We start from the raw sequence: 25,872 nt of genomic DNA, 5'->3' as shown, positions 1-25,872 counted from the left end.
AACACCTGCACAGGATCGGTACATCCGGATATTACACCTGCGGGACAGGTACAGGATGGCAACTGCAAGAACTGGCAAATCTGGTGCAGTCCCTGAGGAGGAGATGCAATGCAGTACTTAATGCAGCTGGTGGCCACACCAGATGCCGAGTGGTACGTTTGATTTTGACACCACCTTTGTTCAGGGGGCACGTTATTCCATTTTCCATCCAGTCTGTGAAACTTGTTCAGTTTATGTCTTAGTTGTTGAAACTCTTATGTTCATACAAATATTTACACATGTTAAAGCTTTAGTGCGTAACTTTTTAATATTAATGAGCATCCGTTACATTGCCAAATGAGTTGATACAAAGCTAATTAAGACTATCAGCTCCACACAACTCACTCTGTGACTCTCTCTCTCTCTCTCAAAGATAATTACCTCTTCTGCAGAGTTCATGATGGTTTTTTTAATCCTCCGTGTCCTCCTTGGCTACTAGCAACTGCGTGGATGAAGGGTGGGGGTAGTGCGCGATCACGGAAGGCTTGCATCATGTCGACGCACCAACAGTTTTGTTGTCATTACTTAGAATTCCTCATGGGGGCGACAGAAAGGGAGAGGACGTTTCTTTTTTTGCTGAGTTTAGTACTAATCAGGCCATCATCACATATTCATATCGATTATTCAGAAATTTTAAATTCAATGGTGGCCAGAATTCCCCATGGGCTCTCCAGGGGAGAGAAATTAAAAGTGGTTAGGAACCAGTCACCCCTGTCTGTATGACAATCCGGATCAGTGAGGGAGGAGGAACAGTCAGATCTTTCCGAGGACCTGCATGAAAGCGATGGTGGTGCTCTGGCCGAAGATGAAAGTCCCGCAGAGCAGGGTCACCACTCCCCACACTGTGAGGGTGACTCTGCAGAGGAGAGAGAAGGTACAAGTGGCAAAGACAAATGTAACAACTGAAGCATATGTTGCAAGCATCTCTCAGATCAGTCAGCAAAAAAAAAAACAATGCATCATCCCTTTAGTCCAGGGGTCTTCAATGTTTTATAAGCCAAGGAGCCCTTAAAAGGAATACGCCACCATTTGTTGAAATAGGGTTATTCACCGTCTCCTCTATATTTATATAGGTGGACAAACACATTTTTGTCTCAGTGCGTGCATTGTCTTAGTCCGGCAGCGCCGGTGCTAGCTTAGCTTAGCGTAGTCAATGGAATCCTTTGTTGCCAGTTAGCATGTCGTGACTAAAAGTGAGTTAACAACAACAACAAAACAGCCCATTTACTTCTTACTAGCATATTCACAACTAGTACAAATAGCAATGAAAAAAAAAAAAAAAAAAAAAAAAAAAAAAAAAAAAAAAAAAAAAAAAAAAAAAAAACCCCCCCGGGGGGGGGGGGGGGGCGTGGGGGGGGGGGGGGGGGGCCCCGGCGGGGTTTTTACACAAAACTATACCCCCCCCCCCCCCCCCCAACCACACAAATGCCCTTTAGGCTGGCAACGATAAAAGGCCACTCTGAAATTTGCAGTTTTACTGTATTGGGAGGGGTACGGGTCAGTATCTGGTGTTAGGGTTTATCTCTCTCTCTCTCTCTCTCTCTCTCTCTCTCTCTCTCTCTCTCTCTGACTGCAGTTCGTCGTCGTAACCGACTCGAGTGGGCAAATGCTCACATTCGATGGCGTCTGGCACTTTACAGAGGTGTTCTCTTCACGGATGAACCCTAACCCTTAATTAGCTTTGTAGCAACTCATTTGGCAACGGCTTGAATGTAACGGACGTTCTTTAATATGAAAAAGTTACGCACTAAAGCTTTAAGTAGAGCGACGTGCAATCTAAGTTGAGCGCGGAGCGATATTGAGCAGGGGTAACGAACAGCTCCGTGAGCGAGGGGGCGGAAATTCTCACCGCTCCGCTTACACGTTCTGTACTCAGACACACCAATACCAGCACAAAAACTATTTCAAAATCGTACATCATCAAGGTTTCTCTAAGAATGATCAACACCCACTCACGCAGTTCAGCTGAGTCTATTAAGCATTTCTTTGGATTATCACCCAGACGTATATATTTACAATACATTAACATTTAAATGAAGTGTATTCTCACCTGACCTTACAGGACACTGGCTCAGACTGCATGGCAAACATCAAACAGAGTCCTGTTCAAACACATGGCGGGGTTTAAAGGGTTGCAACACATTTGTGTATCCTATATGAATGTGTAAGCAGACTGTTACCTGGGAAGATGAAGATGAAAAAGGCGCTGATCCCTCCGATGACACTGATCACCTTGCTGATGTCCGGCACGTACATGGCGATGAGCAGTGTCACAGTTATCCACAGGACTGTCAGCGTGTAGCGGCTGCGGCTTTCGAACGCCGCCGTGACCACGCCGTGGCGCCTCTGCCACCAGCTCAGCAGGGGGTCCTGGATCACTGACCTGATGTGCAGGAACGGGCGTGGTTTTGATCAGTCAGTACAGCTAAAGAAAGTCTCTATGCAGCCAAAACAATGTCATCTGTAAACACTGCGGCCCAGGCAGAGAATGTGAGGAGGTCCGAGGTTCTGTGTGCGTTCTGTGTTTGCTGTAAATAAGACTATTTCAACTTCCTCTAAACATTTCTGATGACTTTGGATTAGGGCTGCACGATATGAGGAAAATATCTTGTTGCGATTATTTTGACTGAATTGCAGTATGATTCACGATATTGGAGGGAACGATCAGTTTTGTATCATTATTCAAATTTTTCATTGAAAAATATTAAATTGAAAATGATTATTGTGCGATTTTTGCAAAGGATCTGTACCAAACAAGGATTTTTTCTTTAGTCTGTAGGATACGAGGCCGGGACGTCTCTGCAGCACCACAATGCTTAATTCAGAATGGTTGACCCACATTTTGCCTTCAACAAATTTTGCGGCCCCTCTGCGATATGAATGTTGCACTAGTCCATATTGCGATTTCGATAACATTGCAACTGATTGCACTGCACTACTTTGGATGATTTCATTTGGGTGAAAAGGTGAGAAAGAGTGAGTCTTTCTATAAGAGTCGACTGAAGTGAGAGAAGTTCACTAAGGCCGTGTCCCTGACCTGCCCAGCAGCAGGATGATGGGATAGATGGTGATGATGGAGACTCCAAACAGCAGCCGGGCGATGAGCATCAGAATGTCATCGCCGGTGTACGACATCAAGATGTCAGCCTTCACGTCCTTTCCAAACGTCAGGTACCCATAAACCCCTGCAACAGAGAGATAAGGAAGCTAAAAAACCAACATCAGCATGCCAACATTCTCCCAATGACTACGCTAATATGCAAGTAAGTAGTATAAGTATATTGATTAACAGTTGTTTTCTAATTCGCTCTAAAGGCAAAGTACAGCTGAGGCTGATCGGAATGCCATTCATTTTACAGGTATTTGGTGTTAAACCAAAGTGAAATTTAGAGCTGATAATGGCACTGGAGGAAAAGTCAGAGGATCACCAAGGTTATTACAAGTCATCCTGAGGAGGACGTTACTGTGTGTAACAAGTGTCATGACAACCCATCCTATAGGTGTCGAGACATTTCACTCAAAACCACAAATGTCAACCTCATGGCGGCGTCAGGGTCAATTACGATCCATTGTCTGGAGGCGTTGAATATCTGTAGATTTAAATAAAATGTCGGTGCAACCCATCCAATCGATGTTGAGATGTTTCAGTTTAGACCGAAGCAGGGGACTCACCCACACTGCCATTCATAGACTGGCTAAAAATCTTGTTCATGAAGACATAATTGCTTTAAATTCTTCTTTTAAAGGACTAGTAGCTGCAGCATCCAAAGGATGCTCCTCACTTCACCTTGATGTGAGCCACATACATGTAGCTATAGATGAAAACACACACACACACACACACACACACACACACACACACACACACACACACACACACACACACACACACACACACACACACACACACACACACACACACACACACACACACACACACACACACACACACACTTGTATTCCTTCCTGATGTTGCTTAGGATTGGGCATCAAGAACCGTTTCCAAGTTGGAATCGTTTTTTATTGGAATTCTTTGGAGAATTTGGTTTTGAATAAGATCACTGTTACCAAATTTAACAGCAAGCAAGTTTGGGTTTTGGTAGCGGCGAACAGTACTTCCAGGCACTTATTGTGTTGCAGCCATTGAGCACAGTAAGTGGCGCTCTAAAGTGTGGCTTTTTACGTTGAAAAAAAAAAGCACGGTAAAACTGTTAATCACCATTAAATCAAAATAAAATGTTCCTCTTATCTGTGAAATAACCCCTCAAATAATCTCAACCGAGAATCGATAAGAACCGGAATGGAAAGGAAAATCCAAACGATGCCCAACCTTACTGCGGATGTTGCACTGGAAATACGCCGAGAGAAATCGGGTGCATTATAATCACGGAATAATGTAAGTGGGAGCTTGTCTGACCTGTAAGGGAATAGATGATGAGACAGATGATCATCGAGACCACAGAGATGAAGACCCAATGAGAGAGGCGCTGGTTCTCCATGCTGCTGTAGATGGCGATGGACGCCTCGTGGCACTGGAACAAAGACACAGACGAGGCGATTAAGGGTGATATCAACTGTTGCCGTGTTTGGTTGGAATAAACTCCAGGGATGGTGGGGACTAGTTGTTGGTCAGACAGATTGGGGGGGGGGGGGCCTCCCTAGCAGCCAACCTTGGATTTTTTTTCTCATCTGTTTGGAGCTCAGAGTGCAGGGTGAGGATTCCAGCGGTTCTTATTGTCTCTGATCTCTCTCTGCCGGTGAGATGAATGGAGATGAGATAGGGAATTAAATGAAGGATAGGGGCTCCGAGCGGCACAATGGGGTGAGTTAAACCATCACAGAGGTCAGGATACAGACTCTCATCCCCACTTGATCCCAGCTGCCATCGCCCAGGTTTTTAAATCTCCCTTCCCATTTCCTGCCTTCCCCTCTTCCGCTCCTCTCAGGATCTCATCAGCTCTCTTTTCAACCCTTTGCAGTGCAATCACTCACTCTGGGAGCGTGTCTCTGTGTGTGTGTGTGCGTGTGTGTGTGTGTGTGCAGGTGTGTATGTGTGTGTGTGTGTGTTTTTTTGCAAAAGGACATGCGTCGGTCCGTTCGTACTTTCCCCCTACTTTTATTAGATCCTGCCAGCATCCCTCAGGGGTTACCTTGGCAACTTGAGAAGTTACACACACAGCCTGTCTTGCTTTAGATTGACAGAATGATCCTTTCCCCCCATACTCTACTCTGCTATTAAATATGAAAGGCTCACTGTGCAGCAGGGATCCCGCGGAGCACAGCGGCCCCAGGCTGCTGACCTTCACTACACTTTAACACACCCTCCTAAGGAAGTCCAGGTCCTAAAGATTGTTAAGAAAAAAAACACTCTGTATCACTTTGGTATCCCTTCAATATGAAATATATGGATTTACAGTATTTGTCCAGGTTTTCTATGAAACGTTTGCCTCCGATCCAATTCAATGGAGGTGAATGGACTTTTGTTTGTGGTGCTCACAGCACTGCAAAATTACATTTAAAAAAATAAAAAAAGCGATATGAACCAAACGTCATATGTCTGCATTTTCTCAGTAATGGCGATACACAATATATATCTGTATTATTTTTTTTAGAAGTGGGCTAAATGGTCAGTTGTAAGTCAAAGCCACATATGAGATATCACAAGTACTTTTATTAAAACAGACTGTGATCAAAATAAAATGTGAAGACAGGGTTTCCTTAGTACAGTGCCCGTTCAAAACCTGGGCCTGTTTGGATCGGGCTAGTCTCGCATTGCCAGACCTTCCTCCACAGCGCTGAGGAGCAAGGTCTGGCTAGTCGACACAACAATACGGGATAGGAGGAAAAACGTGCTCTGGTTTATTGGCATTTCATAAAACCAATCAGGATTGTCTTGGGCAGTGCTAAGCGCCGGACGCAGATCCGCACCGTATCTGAGGCAAAATAGCCTCGGGAAGGAACTTGTTTTGGTGGAACATGTGTACGTAGGGAGGCGAGCTCTGGAATATATATGGCTGCCAAGTGTGTGATGAGAATTTTACAAAAATAAAATCAAATCATAACAAGAGTTATCTCAAGACACTTTACAGATAGAGTAGGTCTAGACCACACTCATCATAATTTACAAAGACCCAACAATTCCAGTAATTATTAATCAAATAAATAAAGAAAGTGGAAGGTGAGGGACATCAAGCTGAAAATGAGGGACATCCGGAGGGCCATCAGGCGGAACCTCCGGCGGCACCTGAACCATCTAGGGCTGGGCGATATGGATGGAAAAACTCAGATATCACGATATTCTTGACCAAATACCTCGATATCGATATTGCGGCGATATTCTAGGGTTGACCATTGGTGCTTTAACAAAATAGCTTCACACTTAGATTTTTGATAAATAACCATCAGTCATATGGACATAATGTCTAAGTGAGGAAAATAATAGAATAATAGAACAGCTAGAACAGTCTGGTAAGTTCAGAAAAGTACATCACTTTACTGTAAGGCAGCCTTTAAAACCAGGAAAAGACAACACTTATGTCATATCACGATATTACGATATCCAAAATCTAAGACGATATCTAGTCTCATATCACGATATCGATATAGTATCGATATATTGCCCAGCCCTAGAACAATCCCATAAATGAATCGTCGTCGATATAGACTAGATCGGGCAGATTGCTTCGCCTGTGGTATTGCTGCTTGTAGCTTTCTCCAGAACCCCAAAAAGACTTACAGAAGGCCCCCAGAGCACTTAATATGCAACCCCACTGTATACCACTGACTTACTGTGTACTTCAACTTCAGAGGACAAACATTGGACTGCTACATGTACCTGACAGAGAAATGTTACTGGTGACATGTTACTGGTACAGATTTTACTCACGAACTATCACATTATTAAAATGTGGAGAAAATTACAGACATGGCTCGTGGACTGATGGCGGTGTGCCATGCGCCACACATCTGGCGATGAGAGCAATCAGCAAATATCTGCCTTAATCAACCACCAGAACCGGACCGAGTACATCGTGATTCGAAATCGTGACACTCCCAATTATTGCATTTTGTTTCTCTATGACAGCAGAGTTTGCACTCCAAGTGTTGCCGTTAGGGACAGCTATTAACACTTTTGCATTCAGATGTGGTTGTTGTATGTTGTACGAACGCGTTTGCAACTTTACAAGCATACCCAGGACTTAATAAATTTACAATGTTCTATTTGCCAACAAGTTAGCTCCCAACATCTCCCCCCCCGCCCCCCTACAATAGCGCACTAACGTGGCATGTGCAGCACAGACGCCTTGTTTTTGTTGTTAATTTTTTTAAATGCAACTTGTCACTGTTTTGCTCACCACAAATTAAATTCCATTTAACTCCATTGCTTTAAGTGTAAGCAGAAATGTCAGATACAGACATGGACAAATATTGTAAAACCCAAAATAAATATCTAAATACGTTTTCTGTAATTTGGGTGAACCATCCCTTTCAGGGCTCCAGACTGCGACCAAATGGTTGCATTTTGCGACCAAAATTTTAGAGTGTGCGACTAAATTTTACATCCAGTCGCACATGTGCGACCAATAAATTTGCCCCCTTTTTTTACACGTTAAACGTGGAAATTTCGGCACCTGAGAGCGTGTAAGCACAAAGCTTATCTGTCCTCTCCTAATATATCCATGGTCCTCTCTGCAAGTAGTAGCAGCGCGGAGCGCCGAAGATACGACGCCACACAGCCGCAGAGGTGCGGGGGAAGACGACTCGTCGGCTCTGCAGTTTTGTTGAAGTTACAGTGAGTCACGGAAATGCCGATAAAGTGGTTGCAAGTGTGGTTACATTTTTCCTAAACTTCACGCAGACAGCGTTTGCTGCGATATTATATTAATGTCGAGGCGGCGTAGGTAAGCGGGGCGGCGCTGTTCAACGTTACGCTTCCGTGAATTACAAAGGCAACAACGTTTTGGATGGGATCGACTGACTGAGGTTGTAAGGCAAGGCAACTTCATCTCTACAGCACCTTTCAGCAACAAGGCAATTCAAAGTGCTTTACATGAAACATTAAAGAGAAATTAAAAACGGTCATGATGAAAATAAAAACACCCTAAAAAGAATAATATACATACAAGAATAAAAGTTACAGTGAGTAAGAAATTAATAATTATTCAATTCAAGGTTGTAGGGCAGGTTTGGGAGGAGAGAGGGAGGGGTTTATTTTTATTTTAGTTTAGTAGCCTAAACAATGCATGTTTAATTTTAAGTTGAATTCATTGTAATTGTAGACTGGAGACTACAGCTGGTATATTTTTTTTAATATTTGTACTATCATGACAGCCATGGTGCTGTCGGTTTACCTTCTATGTTGCATCTTCAAAAGTGCAAAATAAACACATTGTAATTTCTATTATCAAAGTGTTTATTAGTTATACAGTGGAAATTAGTAGAAATGTGAATATTTGGTTAGCATGTTGATTCACGGTGTGTGCCCCTAAATTTTGTGGTTGCGCCCCTAAAATATTCAGTTGGGGGCCACTGTGCTCCTAGTGAAAAAAGTTAGCCTGGAGCCCTGCCTTTAGGGTCAAATGGTTATGGAGATTTCACACTTTATAGCTTGCTGGGTAATCACTTTATAATGTAGTCACATCCACGTATTTGCTATTTGGACACCATAGCCAAAGCATGCATACATAAACCTTCTCACACAGCTGCACACTCCGTAGCCTGCAGCCTTACCACAGCATGATGTTCCAAACACATGTTAACCCAGTCTCAAAGGCTCGTACATGAATACATTTAAGACTGTTGCACTCACTTGGAAACCGAAGCAGATGGTCGGGATGACGCTGAACATGGAGGCCCAGGAGCTGATCCTGCAAAGAGACAGGAGACATTTTTGTGGAATTTACAAATACCACGACAATGAGAAGAAGAAGATATAAGCTATTATTAGGGCATCATTCATAATGCCGTGGCATTTAGAGACGCATAACCACAGAGTTCATCCGTCAATCAGAGGCACACGGCTGACAAGAGCAGCCCAGGTAAGTCAGTGAGCCAGACAGAGCGCCGTTAACAGTGACATGGGGATTTTAACCCTTGTGTTTACTTTGGGTCACATTGACCCGTTTTCAATTTTTGTTTTATATCAGAAAATATGGGATGTAGAAATAAGTGCTGAAAATGTGTAGAAGAAAAATGTAACAATTTAAAACGTTGGAAAAAGCAAAAATAATTAAGTGTATTTATGGCATAGACGAGACAACCTCGAATACAAAACTTTACTTTTTAAAAAGACATCAAAACAGACATCAAAACAGTTCTGTTATACTGTTCTCGAAGTACACACAGCCATACACTGGTAAGAGCAAATTACATGTAACTATGCATCCAGCTAATTTAAATAGCTCACGTTACTGTATTGTGTGAACAGTTAACTTCAATTCATATTGTATGTGGCGTTTTATTTGCGAGGTCCCTGCGTGATAGACAGATGGTTCATCCAATCACCTGCTGCCAAGTATTTTGTGAAAGTGTCTGCCCCTTTCCAGTGACAACTTTTCAGATTGTTCTGTGTGAAAAAAAACAACATCTGACGCAAAATCCACTAACCAGCTCTAATTAACACGTTATATCTCAAGTCGTTTAATCCACACATCCATAAGGGGGTGCGTGGGCCAGGCAGGGAGTCCGACCGTGAGGCCTGAGCGCGGGCTCAGCCCCGGTCTGGCCTCCCTTCCTATCACTGGAAGTCAGTTAGTTTACCAGGGGTGCGAGAAAAAAAGTTAAAGTATTGAAACACTTAGAAAAAAAATGAGGAAAAAAAATTCCATACATGTGTAAAAAACAACAAGTTGTAGTTTAGTTAGTCATTTCCCCCTGCTACCAGTCTGTATGCAAACCATCTCCTGGCTGTAGCTTTACATTTAAAAACGGACAAAAAAAGAGCAATAGGCATTTTTATTTAACTCTATTTAACTCTGTTCTTAAAAAAACAAACATAGCTGTGCAAGACTGAAAACGAGTTTGCTACAGCATTGAATGTGTCTGCAACTAGACACATCTGTTATATTAGGGCTGGGCGATATGGCTGAAAACTGTATCACGATATAAGTGTTTCATATCGGTCGATATCGATAATTATTGATATTTTTCATGACCTATTTAAAATAAGGACCAGGAGAAAAATATATTAAATTTATAAATTTTTATTTTAAACTTAACCTTCCTCTGATTATAATCCCCTCAGTAATAAAAGCAGAAATGTCAACACAACCATGGAAACCACTCAAATAATTAAAATGTAAAAAAAGTCTAAAATCACAGTGAAGAAAGAATAAGTAAGAATTGCTTAATAAGGTGTAATAAAATGGTGCAAAGTGTTAAATATAAACATAGAGAAACCTGAAACCTGAGAAGAACTATTTTCTGCGGGTTTAGTGCTAGGTTGGTAACCTGGCTTCTGGACAGTGCTCAGCACGTCTGCCTCCGTTATTTCTTTGTAGCGTTTAGTAAGGCGCTGATGCAGAGTACCTCTCCATGGCGGTCTGCTGCTTGTGCGGTGTAGAAGCTGCAGATGTTGTTGGACGTTGCTGGCGAATACGGCTTTGCTCCAAAGTGTGAGCGCGGCTAAGGTGGTAAAACAAGTTTGCGGTAGTGTTGGTGGGGACGACGGTCAGACTTATAAAATCCCCAAAACTGCCATACTGACTTTTCCTGTTTTATCAACAATTTCCTCGCTCGCTGCGGCACTCACTTTCCACTTATCGCTACACGCCGCCGGTTCTGTTATTGTAGAATGGTAGAATCCAACACGAGACAGCGCTGTGGCGCAACCAAACATGATACTGTTACATGATTGGCTGTTAGAGTGTCACTCCCTACGTTGCTAGGTTACCAGAGAGTGAGTGCCTTTGTTCATGCAACCAAACTTGCTTCGCAACTTCTGGTTTCTTCCGAAGAAGAAAAACAAGTTATCGAACGTTTTATCGAACGCATTTTCTATTGATATTGATTACGTGTCTATCGCGATACATATCGTTTTATCGCCCAGCCCTATGTTATATAGATTCATTTTGACATGTGACAGGTGGAGCAAATAAGATTTGGAGCCCTGGATCCCATCATTTGTCGTCGTCACACACACACACACACACACCTACCCACTAGTGAGAGGGGTGATGTGAACCAGAACAGAAGGCGTGGTGTGGTATTTGATGATGATGGCAATGGTCAGGTAGGCTGCAGCCAGAGTGCCTAGAACACTGTGAGAGGACAGAGACAAAGCACCTGGTTCAGAGAGAACTCAGACAAACACTGAGACATTTAGGCAAAGTGCAACGGATGGATGGATTACTGAAAACTGAACACTAGGGCTGAGTATCATTCAAAAACGTTCAATACCGATACGGATGAAGAATAGTAATAGTACTGGCAAAAACAATAGGGTCGCTGCTTGGCCCCTAATAACAAAGTTTCACCAAGTCAAATTTAAAAGGTCCCATGGCATGAACATTTCACTTTATGAGTTTTTTTTAACATTAATATGCGTTCCCCCCAGCCTGCCTATGGTCCCCCAGTGGCTAGAAATGGCGATATGTGTAAACCGAGCCCTGGGTATCCTGCTCTGCCTTTGAGAAAATGAAAGCTCAGATGGGCCGATCTGGAATCTTATCTTGGAAGGTTACCTCCCCTTTCTCTGCTTTGCCCGCCCAGAGAATTTGGCCCACCCATGAGAGAGAGAGAGACATCATGGCTTTCAAAACGAGCAAAGTGGCAGTTGGTCAAGGCCACACCCCCACCCTCCACCTTGCCCCCCCCCTATCTCCTCCTCAATAGCTACAGACACAGAAATGGCACATCCTAAGGAGAGCTCATTGTGGGACTGGCTCTAGTGGCTGTAATTCTGCACCAAGGCTGAATTTTCGGGAAAGAGACTTCAGATACAGTATTAGGGGACCACTAAGGCCTATATAAAAGCATCCAAAGAGCACCATGTCATGGGACCTTTAAGACTTTTAAAGGCCTTCTTAAGACCATAATGAATGAAATTTTAGACCTTTATCACAACATTAACTAAGCCCTAAATTCAGTTTTTTCAAGACAAGTATTGCTAAATTTGCACTTCCCTATAGCTGAAGAATAAAATCTGTTTTATGTCTGTGGTACAATCCAAAAGAGACTCGCACCAATAACCCCGAAAACTGATTGGCTGCAATATGAGTTGCATGTGGGTCTCATTTGTAGCCGTAATACAGCGCAATTATATTTGGACTAGAGACAGAAAGAACTACAACACCACGGAATTAAAAAACAGAGCATTATAGATAGCGTAGCCTGTTTGAAATTATTTAAGACCTAGAACACAATACTTCAGCGAATGTAAGACTTTGGGCTAAAGTTTAGAAATGTTTTAAGACTTCTTTAGACCCTGCAGAAACCCTGAATAAAATGTAAATAAAAAAATAAACAGCTTTTTTTTCAAACCCACACTAAAACTACAATTAAATTTGAGTAAAACTCTGAAAAATGATAGAATAACTTAAAATCCAAAATGATAAAACAGTAAAACACAATAATCCTGTTCTGTGTCTTATTTCTAAACCATATGCGTGTGGACAAACAATTGGAAGTGACACACGCCTGCACTCCCACATGTGCCACGGGACAGCTGACCTGGTGTATTTCTGAAAGCTGATCTCTCTGGAGATGGACAGCGGCAGGATGAGGAAGATGCAGAGCAGCACCAGGCCAAAGCGCTGGTCTGTGTAGACGTGGTACGGCATCTCTGACTCCGGCAAACCAGTTATCAGCTCGTACAGGGAGCCGCACACTAACGGGGAAACAAGAACACAGACATGACATGCAAGCACAGAAGTCAACATCTAGGAAGGAAAGACAACGCTAAATCTGTCCCAAAGATATAAGGAACATAAGAAGTCAACTTTTCTGACGATCTGGGCAGGAAGGAGGAGACACCTGGTTCAGACCAAATATCTGAACAACGGGGGGGGGGGATAATAAAAAATCTTATGTATCGTGATTATTTTTTGATTTTTAAAATCGATTATTTTCCATGATTGACCGAAATATTTCCTGTTTTACGGTACCGCCGACGGCGACTACATCATATCCGTTTCCAGCAAAACAGAGCAACAGCAGAAAATGCAGTAAATCCATGTTATGTACTTCTTTACAAAACGAAATAAATGTCAGACTGACTGACTTGTGATGTGCATTCTTCTTTAGAAAACAATTAGTTTTTTAGAAATGTCTCATGATATATTGTCTCTAGAAGTGTATTATTCAACTTTTGTTTTTGTTAAAGAAGGAAAAGAAAATCTCAATAATATCGAATCGCAATACTTTTAGAATCGCAATGAATGAAAATGGCAATACAAATCGAATCGGCACCCATGTATCGTGAAAGAATCGGGACAAAAGAGTATCGTCCCAGCCCTACTGAACAATCAGGTTACGCTCAACGAAGCAACAAACATAAATCTCACTATTTCCCCTATAATTGTACAGGCCTGGCGGGCCGCCATGTTTTGGGATCCCCCATCTGGCCTGATATTACTTTCTTTTAATGTCATAAAATAATGCCAAATACAGCCTGTAGTGCAATTTGCAAAAATCCACAGCTCCCTGTTCAGATGCACCAATCAGGGCCAGGGGGGGTGTCTAACTGCGTGTCAATCACTGCTTATGCTAAAGCTTAGATCGGGCCCAAAAAATCAAGCCCGACCCTTCCCGAGCCCGTGCACGTTGTGTCCGAGCCCAGCCAGACACATTAACTGTAATTATGAGCCAGAGTCCGATTTAAACCAGACTTTTTTTTTTCTTTTCTTTTTTAATATGTGGGCCGTTATAACTGACGTTCTCAACTACAATTCCGAGTTGTTTGAACTGCAGAAATCTGTTCAGAAGGGGTATGCTTGGAGAAGTAACAAAAGAGGACATTGAAGGCTGACTATCATCTTTTCTGCCATGGCAAGCCTGCTCCATGTGTCTCTTCATCATTTTGCTCAAAGGTAGGCTCATTCTCCTGTTCTTATTTTTTTCTTTACATCTTCAAGCTCCATGTTGCAGTTAAGCTACACAATACAGCACAGCTGGCCCCGGTGTGATGCGCGCGAGTGGAGGAGACGCTGCGCGTGATTATGGCATAGCTTTCTCCCCACCCAATTAGGCTAACAAAGTAATGATTAAAAAAACACACAAATGCTTGATCTAGGGCCCGGCCCGAGGATAGTGGTGGGAAATATCGTCCAGTTCAGGCTCTGGCAGAGAATCTAAACTCTAGCTCATGTACACACATTCATTCTCCCTTGTTGGGGGAAGGGGCTTAGGAGACCCCTTTGGGCTTTAGCAGAAAGGGGGGAGGGACTGAGAAGTTGTTGATGTTAAATTTTTTTGGCTAAGTCCTGGATCTTCGCAATCCTACCTACAGCACCTTTAACGTTAAAAAAAACGTTTGTTTTGTCTGCACCTCTGCGTGTGTGCATCAGAGCGGAGGACAGATTAGCTTGCGCTTACAGGTACTGAAATTTGGCACCGTTTGATTTAACGTGAATCGGTCCGCGGTAGTACCGACGTAATTTGGTCAGTACCCAAAATAGTACAAAGCTTGGTACCCAACCCTAATAATAGATGTATAAAGTACAACAAAAAAAACTCACTACAAATGGATCATTCTCTCCCACCGACAGCACTTTTTCCTCAACTGCTTGAAAACGCCTCGCCCATATTCCTGTTTGAAATTCGTCACTTAGTGATCTTACTGATTGAGAAAGCCAGCCCAGTTTCTCAAATGGGCTGCCCATAGGTGCTGCCTGAGCAAGCACAGCCCACCAAGTGGCTGGTTTGAATTTGGTTGACCAATCACAACAGAGTGCGCCAGCTGACCAATCAGAGTGGGCTGGGCTATTCAGGACGGCGGGCCAAGAGCTAAGACAGAGCGTTTCAGGCAGAGGAGCTGCAGCAATGGGCAGTATGAGAAATATAATCTGTTTTTTGAACATCAAAGCATGTACAACCAATTCTAGTAGACCACAAAAGTACAAATACAATGGTGAAAAGGAATATAATAGGGACTATTTAAAGTGTTTAATTGAGAACGGACCAATCCGCCAGGCTAAAGCAGTCAACCAAGGGGAAACACTGAATCTGACCTTTAACTGGGAGGAGACAACAGCCAAGCGAGAACATATAACAATCATCCTCTCTGACATAACAAGAGGGGAAAGATTTTAGCGACTTTAACTGCTATTAATTCAGAGAGAAATAGTCGAGCTGGTCCACTATAAAAAAAAAAAAAAAAAAAAAAAAAAAGAGTTTTAAAGTCAAGTTCAAGAAGGCAACAGACTCAAATTAAAGAATTGGTCATAACCACATTAGGTTTCCTTTTCCCCAATGGCCTCGGCTGGATTTTGGGCGACATATCAGGCACTCGGAAACCACTATAGGTAATTTTAGGAAATAGGTCTGTTCAAACGCAAATGGGTTATTTAGAAAAATGAATAGTAATGATGGAGCCAAAAAAGTACAAATCAGCGCTTAGTGTTGAAGTGCTCATATTATGTTTTTTGGCTTTTACCCTTTCCTTTATTGTGTTATATAGCTTTTTTGTGTGCATGTGATAGGTTTACAAAGTGAAAAAGCCCAAAGTCCACCCCAAAGGGAGTTACCATCTCCAACAGAAAACACTGTTCACAAACTGCTCCAAACAGCTCTATTGTAGTACACAAAAGCGCATCCTTTCATGTCACTTTGTAACACATGTTATGCTCGCTTATAGATGCTAGTGTGGCACGCCCTCAAACCAAGCTAGTTAGAGCGGAGGCCCAACGCGTTCAGATAGCTTTATCCCCATGTCTAGCAGACACGTTGAAAGACTAATTTATATAACTTACCACTCTGAAACGTCTTGCTCCAGTCTAGGTTGCGATGCTGGTTGGGGTTGTTCTGCCTGTGTTTCGGGATCAGACTCGGGTTCGAACATGTACGGCTGAGCCAAAGTGGTTACGGGCTAAAGCGGGTTTGTTTTGGATCTCACTAGCATGCTCGTCAAGGCCCGCCCTACTCTGCTTCTGACTGGCTAGTAGTCCTTACCTAGGTACTGCGCATGTGCGACTCCCAACAAAGATGGAATAGAACTGAGATGCCTCACTCTGTAGCTAAAACGGAGAGCTCAACACGCAGGGTGAAAAGAGGAGCTGCAGCAATGTGCAGTACGACAAAAATATGGTGTTCTTTGAAAATTAAACCATGGAAACCTATTCTGGTCGACCTCTAAATACAATTATAATTTTATTTTTAAAATTTTTTTGGGATTTAACTTATTCACATAATCCCCAGAGTTAGATTAAAGTCCATACATACCCTTCTATCTCCTGCGTGCTGTAAAGCTGTCTGACGGCTCCAGCGGCATCAGCCCATCACAGAACAGGAGGTTAATGGTTCCAGTAATCCTACTGCTTGGATAAGTGACAAATAAGGCCACATGTTCCTATTTTCATGTTGTTGAAATAATGGAGGTAACAAACAGCCATCTTAAAACCGGGAACTATATTCTCAGGCAGAAGAATATAGTACTTGGGCGGAGTGATATGTCTGAGAATATAGTTCCCGGTTTGTTTACAGATAGAAGATGGCTGTGTCTCATGTTACGTTGTTTTTTTGTACACGCTGTGACTCTACAAATCACAACATAAATAGGAACATGTTGGCGTTATTTTGTCACTTTTGTCACAATTCGGAGCAGTAGGCTAGTTGGAACCAGTTTCCTGCAGGATCTGTGCTGGGCTAAGCTAATGCTGGAGCCGTTAGACAGCGTTACAGCATGTACGGAGATGAGAAGGGTATGTATCGACTTGTCTTACTCTGGGGGTTACGGTGAATAAGCTAAATTTCCAATAAGTCGGCGTGTTCCTTTAAGGCTTGCACATTACAGACTCTCCAACTCACACTTCTCCAGCTGGTCATCGACTATAACCAGAAAGGCCACAGAGATTATGAAGATGTTGAAGACGAAGCAGATCTCACAGAGCTGGCCAATGGCTGGCCCACACACCTCCTTCACCACCGCCTGGTACGTGCACTGGCCGCTGATGGACGAGGCGTAGCCCAGGATGATCAGACCACTGATCAGGAACACAAGGGAGACCTGAGGGGAGGAAGGAAGGCAGAATGATGGAGCCAAGAGATACAGATGACACAATTTAAGGCAGGATATCATTCGCTGCAGTCAAAATGAAAACACTGATATGCCCAAAATGGGCATTCATCAAGACCAAATGACCAAATACCTTAAAGCCAATTTAAATTGAACTTATGTGATTGTAGCATCTTACAAATTACTCTGATGGCTAAGGTTTTAGTTTGTAGAAAAATGGGACGACCACGCTGAACATTGGTGCAGTATATGTGTTGCAGCACATTTGTCTCAGTTAAATAATAACACCATACCAGGGCATGGTAATAGAACCTTTTTTACATAGACACATAAACGATAAAATAATTTACCAGCCATTTCTTTTTCTTTTTTTCATAGACACAAAAACAATCTTAATAATTATACCTTTTTTTATTGTGACCAAGATACATAAGGAGTTGGACATTTTGCAGTTAGAAATCAACTTGTCACTGCTCTCTGGTGGACACAATTTCCTTATTACCTCAAATCTAGTTTGGCATTTTTGTACTGAAATTTAAATTTACAGGTCTAGCTCTAATATTCAACATTTGATAATTGTGTCTTTTGTCAAATAAAACCTAGAATTACTGCCTTGCGGTTGTATGCCTCCGCCAACCAGTCAAGTCACATTTTACATCCATGTCTGTCCAGACTTATATGTAGTGAAGAAGAGATTGAATTTTCTTGGCAAAATGTGGATGCTTCACACATCTTCAAACCAGCTGCAAAGAAGATTGATACAATCACCACCGTTTCAAGGTGGGAACCCAAGATTAGTGTCACCAATTCACTGTGTCTGACCAAATGTTTCCCCTTCTGTTCCAAATTTATTTATATTATTTATTTATTTATTTATAATAATGGCTAGAGTATCTGCAGAACATTATGATGTCACAGTAAAGTTGACCTATGGGGTAAAAAATGTCATCACTTCATCATTTTATCCTATTATATATTGTGTGAAATGTTGTCATAATTAGCATAGAAATTCTTGACTTATGGCCAAATAAGTGGTCATAGTGAATCTTGTCCAAGTGGACATTTGTGCCTAATTTGAAAAAAATTCCCTCAAGGCATTCCTGAGATATTGCCAGGAAAGGAATGACATGCAGTGAAGGGCTGCAGGTCGGAATCGAACCGGCAGCCGCTGCCCATGAGCTTGCGCCCCATGGACAAAGGCTCAGGCTCAGTCCTGCGACTCTCTGCGGCATGTCCTCCCCTTTTCTCTCCCCTTTCCTGTCTTAAGGTGGCTATTTGTACTTTTCAGTTTGTGTTGATTTCAGCGGCCAAAAAAAAGCGGTAGTGTTTTTACCACACCTGCTGTCGTAAAGGTCTAAGAGTAAGCGTTACCGGGAGGTCATATAATTGCGATGAATGTTTTGTTCAGACAGATAATCATTAATTTACAATAAGAGAAAATGTTACAGATGCATCGTTGCATTTCAAGTGTTGCATACGGTAACTTGGCCTACTTTGGATGCGTTAACGTTAAGAGTTTTTTGTAGCAACCAACGTAATAATAACTTTGATTTATATAGCACATTTCATGAAATCCAATGACGCATTACACAGGTACAGGGGGACAAGGGAAAAGAAAATAGTAGGCCAACACGAAGACAGACTAAAAGGAATAAAACATCAGCGCTAAATGTAAGGGGGACATAATTTAATGTTGGGCATTAATAAAAACTATAATAAAATAGCATTCTTTTCACCATAAGTCTCGTTTGCTGTTATAGGTCATTTAAGATCATCAGATTGAACATTACTGTTTCAGAAACATTAAAAAGTAACATATAGTCACTTTAAGCTGACTTGTCAAATAAAGGCCTAAAAATGCCCCAAAAATAAATAAAAAAATCTAATACTGTTTGTGATTGGCTGCCTAACATTACACGCCGTAGTTAGGCAGGAAAAACTCTACTTTACGCACAGACAGAGTTCACGAGTAGGAGCTGAAAAATACATGATTTGTGCCGTAATTTTTCAATTTCTTTTTGTTTTATAAAATTGGTCTCGAAAAAAAGTATTGTTTAGGAACCGGTATCGAAGTCACGGTATTGGTATCGCTACCGGTATCGAAAATTTCGGAACAATACCCAGCCCTAATGGCAGCTGTGCGTTAATGCCAGGCTTCATATCTGCGGGGTCCAGAAGACTGACGTTCTCTCTAGATTACATGTCACGCTCTCCTTCCCCCCTCCCATCAAACTCCATGCTATAACAGTTAGAGAAAGTTGAAACTGAAAAAAGGTGTTATTCTTGTTATCCTTATCCTGAAATACACGTTATGGGATATTTTTTTTTTTTTTTTATCATGGGTATCGAGAATCGTGGAATTTCACCGGTATTGGTATTGGCTATGAAATTTCCGGTATTGTGACATCCCTAGTCAAGTGTCCAGTTAGAGCCATTGCAAAGCAAATAGGGAGACCTGGCCTGATTGTGAAGTAAGGAGAAAAAAAAACATCCGATTTAGGCATTTCACCTCATTTAGCACCAATTACACGGTCTAGGAATTTATTATGGAGAATATACGTCAGAGCTCTTTAACAGTGCATAATGAGCTAAACACATTTTACAATCTTATGAAATAACTAATACAAAAAGCTTAACCCTCCATTAATGTGGGATAACGCTGAGCTAAAAGACTGTAGTGTGAAAGAGGTTTCTCATAATAACACTGTTAGCCTATATAAAACCAAGCATAAAGCTTTTTAGCCTATTTGCAATAGCCTTACTGTTTGTTTTACAGCACATTCATTGAATTGTTTAGTTTCACAGTGTCGGGGAAAAAACAAGGCTCGGACCCAAAAATGCAGAGTATAGGATTTATTTAACAAAAGACTTACAAATGAAGGTGTCCTGAGGCTGGCAGGCAGGCAGTCAAAACAAACAAAAATCAAAAACCACTAGAAAACCAGAAGACATGAAAAAGGAAAAACAACCAGGAAGAAGCGACACAGGGAATGACAGGGAGGGAAGACAATGTACCGACAAGAGACAAAAGCCCTATTCGCACGGGATAAGTATTATCTAGGGACCTCGTGTGAATTATAAATTACCCACCCACGTCTGAGTTTCATCTGGCGCATTCGAACGGGATAAGCGAAGCCTGTGATTTTACTCGAATTTACTGACATTAAGCAACAGTAGAAACATGGGTGTGGGTAGCTCTGCTACGTGTGTTTGTGTGTGGTCAGATCTCGAGGACACACACACACACAATCTCAACCGGGTAGTCAGTCATCGTCCGAACTGCGACCTCTCCTTTTTCTTTCTCACTTTTTTCTCCGGGTGGTGTCAAGCAGGGTCCGGTTAGATGGATAAAACAAAACATTTCACCAGGTTAAAATCTATTAGCTTGATTTATTTGTAACATTAACCTCTAATTATGAAGTGAGCCCCCTCGCTTGATTGTGCATTATTTTTGATAAGCTATGGCTTGGAGATGTCTTGTCGTTATCTCTAGATGTATGATACAAACAAAAAATATATTTACCGCATGCTGCTATACATGTCATCCATCGCCATCTAATCATTCTTTTTGTCTTCGCACTTGTGGTGGTTTTCATCTTTCTCTTTCTGCAAATTGTATATGATGTATAGTGACATGACCCAGCACCCAAAACACTGTCAAAACACTCCAACGCACCCTCCATTCTTCGCGAAAGATGGATAAAAAGGCGCAAAAGAAGGAAATAGGTACCTTGAAAAAACAAAAAAGCCCCGCCAAATCCTGGACAAATCAGAGATGCCGATTCACACGGGACTAATATTATCACAGGACCTCCGTTTTCGGCGAAATATGGTAGGTCATTTGCGGGGGAATTATTACTTTACAAATTACAGACATGACCGATTCGCACGGGATTAAGATCACAGACAACCTCCGCAATTATTACAAATGACTGGAGGTCACCAGGTAATACTTATCCCGTGCGAATAGGGCTAAAGACAGCAGAGAGATTAAATACACAAGGTAACGAGGGTAAAACAAGGGACAGGTGACATGAGGGCTGAAGAACAGGTGGAACAGACAATCACAAAGGTGGGAAAACACAAGGCAGGAAGTAAAACAAGACACAGGAGAAACAAAGAGACAACAAAATAAAACAGGAAACTAAGCATGAAACATACATGGCAAAACACAGATACCACAACACATGAGACAGTAAACCGGGAAACAGGTAGGGTTGGGCATCGTTTGGATATTAACAATTCTGATTCCAATTCCGATTCTTCCTTTCGATTCCGGTTCTTATCGATTCTCGATTCCGATTCTTTGAGTGGTGGAGTTGAAACGGGTCACATGCTTATTTCACAAATTAGAGGAACGTTTTATTTTGATTCAAAAGGTGGGTTGCAGTTTGACGGGGCTTTTTCAATGTAAAATAAAGCCACACTCGAGCACCGCTTACTGTGCTCCATGGCCGCAACACAACAAGCGCCTGGCCGCTTCGGAAACCAAAACTTTTGCGCATGTTAAATTTGGAACCCATGATCAGATTTGAAACCAAATCCTCCAAACAATTCCAAACGATTCCAATAAAGAAACTATTCCGATGGAATCGTAATTTTTGAAACGATTCCAAGTAGGAATTGGTTCTCGATGCCCAACCCTAGAAACAGGCAAACAGAACAAAACACGGCGGGTGACGCGAATAGGCAAAGTCTCTGGGTCGCCGAACACCGGCAAAGTCTCTTGAATGCTGGATAGCAACGAAGGCTCTGGCTCGCCGGACAGCACGGGGTCTGGGCCGCTGCACAGCGAGGACTCTGGAAGGCCGGTCTGCGGAGACCCTGGAAGGCCGGTCAGCGGGGGCTCTGAAGCACTGGACGGCAACGGGGGCTTTGAGGACAGACTGTAGGTCAGCGGCGGCGACTCTGGAGCGCCGGCCAGCAAAGAGTCTGGAACGTTCACCGGCATCGGCAGCATGGTAACTAACTGACTGCTGGGGGCTAACGGGCTTGGAGACAGGATGGCAAAACTCCCGCCCAGTAGCCTCCCAGCAAACCTCCATGTGGTGTTTGGCAAAGGCAAGGTCCTCTTCATGCAAAGAGCGGGAAAAGTTCATCAGACTCTCACCGTCTGAATCCAATAGGTGAAAATGCGGCTTAAACCCGGGGAGCTGCTTGAGAACAGCATACTCATGGCAAGCAGGCTGTAGCAGAGACTGACTGCTGTTTTTAACAGATGGAGCCAATTACGGGATTATAAAAGGATTCAAAACCAACCCTGAATTGGCCCTCTTCATCCTAGACCGGTATGCAATAGGTCTATTTCATTCATAAAATAACTGCGAGACGTGGTTGTAAGTCAGAAGCCTACAAGAAAATACGTCTCCCTTCCATTTAGCGCCCAGTTTTATTTATTTAACTTCAGTCCGTGTTGGCCCAGGCCTACTATTTTATTTTTGTCCCCCTGTACTTGTGTAAAGCTTACTTCGGTTTTATGAAAGGCTCTATATAAATCTAAGTTAGTATTATTATTACTTTGGGTTCTACAACAAATATTATACAAATATATGTATGTATAATGCTTTGGCTCGTGACACAGTGACGGTGATACGCGGTTTAGCTCGCGATACATCCAAAGTAGGCCAAGTTACCGTATGCAACACTTGAATGACAGGCTGCTTTCAGTAGTTGTAAACATTTCCATGCGTGCAGTAATGTCACTGCAGCAAATATCGTTGGACATTTAAGCATCAAAACTAAAAACTGTAGTTAGAAACTTGACAGAGGAAACGGAATTAAAACTTTATAATTTGAAATAGTAAAGTTATGCTGCTCTTCTTATGCATAAATGCGCACAGCATCTCTCTTAAGGGGATGCTATTGTCTGACAACAAATGAAGCTGTGGGCAGCAGCTCTGCTCTCTGCTATGCCATGAGTCATTTTCATGACCTGACCAGCCTGATCCATGGAACATAACTGTAATCCAGGCACCACTACTCTTCTACTACTACTACTACTACTACTACTACTACTACTACTACTACTACTACTACATCTAACAATTATTTTAATTAAAGATTAATCCGTTGATTATTTTCTCGATTAATTGATTAGTTGTTTGGTTTATGAAATGTTAAATGGTGAAAAATGTCAGTGTTTCCCAAAGCCCAAGATGACATCCTCAAGTGTCTTGTTTTTACTGTCACAAAGGACTAAATAAACTCGAAAATATTCCCATTTAAGATGCTGGAATCAGAGAATAGTTGGTGGTTGATTTAATAGTCGACAACTTTACGGATAAGCCTGATCTTTGCAGCTCTCTTTGCAGCTCCCTGGTCTTTGCAGCTCTCTTCCCCTCTCCCTCTTTCTGTGTGACACACCTCTTTTGTTTACACGCCACAGACGAAAAGAGTTACGCAAAGGATACACCGGTGTATCCTCCATTATAGCTCCTCCGGCGAGGATCGAGGAGCTACAAAATTGGGAATTGGGATAGGCCTATGAACTAATATATAAAACTATAAACTAATATATATATATATATATATATATATATATATATATATATATATATATATATATAATATTAAAATATTATATGAATGATTTATAAGTTTCTATTAAAAGCTTGGACTATGGTTTAATCTGTAGAGTTAGGCCTATATAAAAACTGGTAGCAGAGGAATGTTTGGTTTGCTTTGAGCAGAATTTCACTCATCCACATGGGAAAAATGGCCCATTAATAACCCTGTATGCTGGGATTTGTGGAGAGTCTGGGAACGTTTTACACAGAACTAGAATCAAGTCAATTTTCAGGATAAAAATGATGACCTACTGGGGTGAAAAGAAGTTATGCACGATGAATTCTTGTTTTGGCAAGAAGGAGAAAAGATATTGTAAAATAAAACTCCCCAAATCGATTTCTATTGCAGTGGTGTGAGAGACAGGCTGGAGAAAAGAATTGAGCAACAGAAGAAAAGACCGACGTTTGAAGATAATGTGGATCTAAAAAGGTGCTGCTGAGGCCAAGTCAAGTCATGGCCTCTGCTGTCAGCTGCAACAGATCCCAATCTGTTTAACTGATCTCAGTGGACCTCAGCACTCCGTAGATAATGCATCTCCCCCCACAACAAACTTCCAATATAGATAAATATAAAAAGTCACCTCTATTCTTTTCTTTTAATAAATAACCATAGCGGTTTTGCAGCATAAATTTTTGAGATCATTGCCAGAACCGAAACCTCATATTCTAAAAGTAGAAATATCATCTTTTACGGTGATCTTATTTTTTATATTAAAAAGAAAAAAAAATGCCCACCAGCTCGACGGTGACTGCGCTGCGGACGCCCCCGGCTCTCCCGAACGCCCAGGGAAAGTTGAGGAGCCCGGCGCCCAGGGCGGATTTCAGCATGATGAAGATGGCCCCCATGGAGCCGAGACGAGGCCCGGCGGCGGCCGCGGCGTCCAGCGGCGGCTTGGCGGAAGCTGAAGTCAGCAGGCTGATGCTCTCTCTGGCTAACTCCTCCATGCTTAAACCGGCGGAGAATTCACGGCAGGACCGGGCAGGACACACTGACGCACGCGCGCGCTCACAAGCTGCATACATACACACCCACACGAGCTCCCCGGCAGCTGAACCACCCGCCCCCGGGCTCGGTGCTGTGCTCTGTGGGCAGGACTGCTCCGCTTCACCGGGCAGTAGGGCTTGCTGCTGCCTTTAGGTGCTACTCGGAAACTTTCTATGCAACGTTTTTATTTTCATTTGACTACACAAATGTGAATAATAACATAGGCCTATATGTCACAGTGGCTGAGATGCATTAAAGTAGAGTAGCCGACCATAACGGCATCCTCTTTGAATTTTGTATGAATGAAAGACTTCAACTTTACCATAACTTAAAAGCAACTCTGCTGAATTGGAAAGGCCCAAAATCTCCATCCCACACCAGGTGGCTTAAAGATGTCATGTATCACTTAAAGTTAGAAAAGATGAAATACACACTCAGAGGACACGTGAGAGAGTTCTATTCTATCTGGGGATCTTTCATGGACTATTTTGATGAGGTTTCTGCAGTGGACTGGGAAGAGGTGTAGTGCTACCTTGTGGTTAACTAAATGACTTGCCTGTATTTAATTATCTATTTTTTATTTATTTTTTATCTTTTTCATTTTGCATAGGTTTTATTTAATTTTTTTTTTCTTTCTCTTCTTATGCTTCTTTATGTGGCATGTTGTCTGTATGTAGGATGTACCCTACCTTGTCTTTGTGCTTGTGGGCGGCAAAATGTAGGCTCATTTTACTCCAAATGTATACTTGTATGGATAGATTATGAGGATGCATGGGGAATGAGGATGGTGGGGAGTGGGTAGAAGACGTTTGTGTAGGTAATGTATACTGTGCCGTATATTTGTGTATTTATGTACATGGCAGCACTGTTGCGCTATGTAAAATTGTATAGAAAACGTGTGAAAATAAAATTTGAGAAATCAAAGATTTAAAAAAAAAAAACAACTCTGAGTGTAACTGGGACTCCCTGGTTCGCAAACTAGTCATGATCAAATCATGATGAAAAAAATAATAGTTTGGCATAACTTGTCGGCCAACTAATTTATTTCATTTGTTTGTAAGGGGCCATGTACAATAGTAAACATATGTTACTATTTTACGGCTGCAACTAAC

At 42.2% G+C, this 25,872-nt stretch overlaps 1 protein-coding gene across 1 annotated transcript; it reads right to left on the bottom strand.

The window, feature by feature from the left end:
* Positions 1 to 523: 523 nt before the first annotated feature.
* On the bottom strand, positions 524 to 24,897 carry slc38a8a (solute carrier family 38 member 8a). Its single transcript, XM_039809923.1, has 10 exons — positions 24,511 to 24,897; positions 17,002 to 17,200; positions 12,709 to 12,865; positions 11,196 to 11,297; positions 8,849 to 8,906; positions 4,457 to 4,571; positions 3,077 to 3,224; positions 2,220 to 2,422; positions 2,090 to 2,141; positions 524 to 895 (listed from the first exon to the last, which is right to left on the bottom strand). The coding sequence occupies exons 1-10, from the start codon at positions 24,796 to 24,798 to the stop codon at positions 793 to 795; spliced, it is 1,425 nt and encodes a 474-aa protein (XP_039665857.1). The 5' UTR covers positions 24,799 to 24,897; the 3' UTR covers positions 524 to 792.
* Between the last annotated feature and the right edge of the window lie 975 nt (positions 24,898 to 25,872).

Source organism: Perca fluviatilis, chromosome 8 (assembly GCF_010015445.1).
Source record: "Perca fluviatilis chromosome 8, GENO_Pfluv_1.0, whole genome shotgun sequence".
Taxonomy (NCBI): domain Eukaryota; kingdom Metazoa; phylum Chordata; class Actinopteri; order Perciformes; family Percidae; genus Perca; species Perca fluviatilis.
The sequence above is the reverse complement of the archived record's forward strand: the minus strand, read 5'-3'. Positions and strand labels throughout refer to the sequence as shown.

Excerpts from the sequence above, each read along its gene's own strand:
- slc38a8a (XM_039809923.1), bottom strand. The coding sequence starts at position 24,798 with ATGTATGCAGCTTGTGAGCGCGCGCGTGCGTCAGTGTGTCCTGCCCGG. Across the intron at positions 12,866-17,001 it reads CGATGACCAGCTGGAGAAGT|TGTGCGGCTCCCTGTACGAG; the intron begins GTGAGTTGGAGA and ends TTTCCCCGTTAG. Across the intron at positions 11,298-12,708 it reads AGCTTTCAGAAATACACCAG|TGTTCTAGGCACTCTGGCTG; the intron begins GTCAGCTGTCCC and ends GTCCTCTCACAG.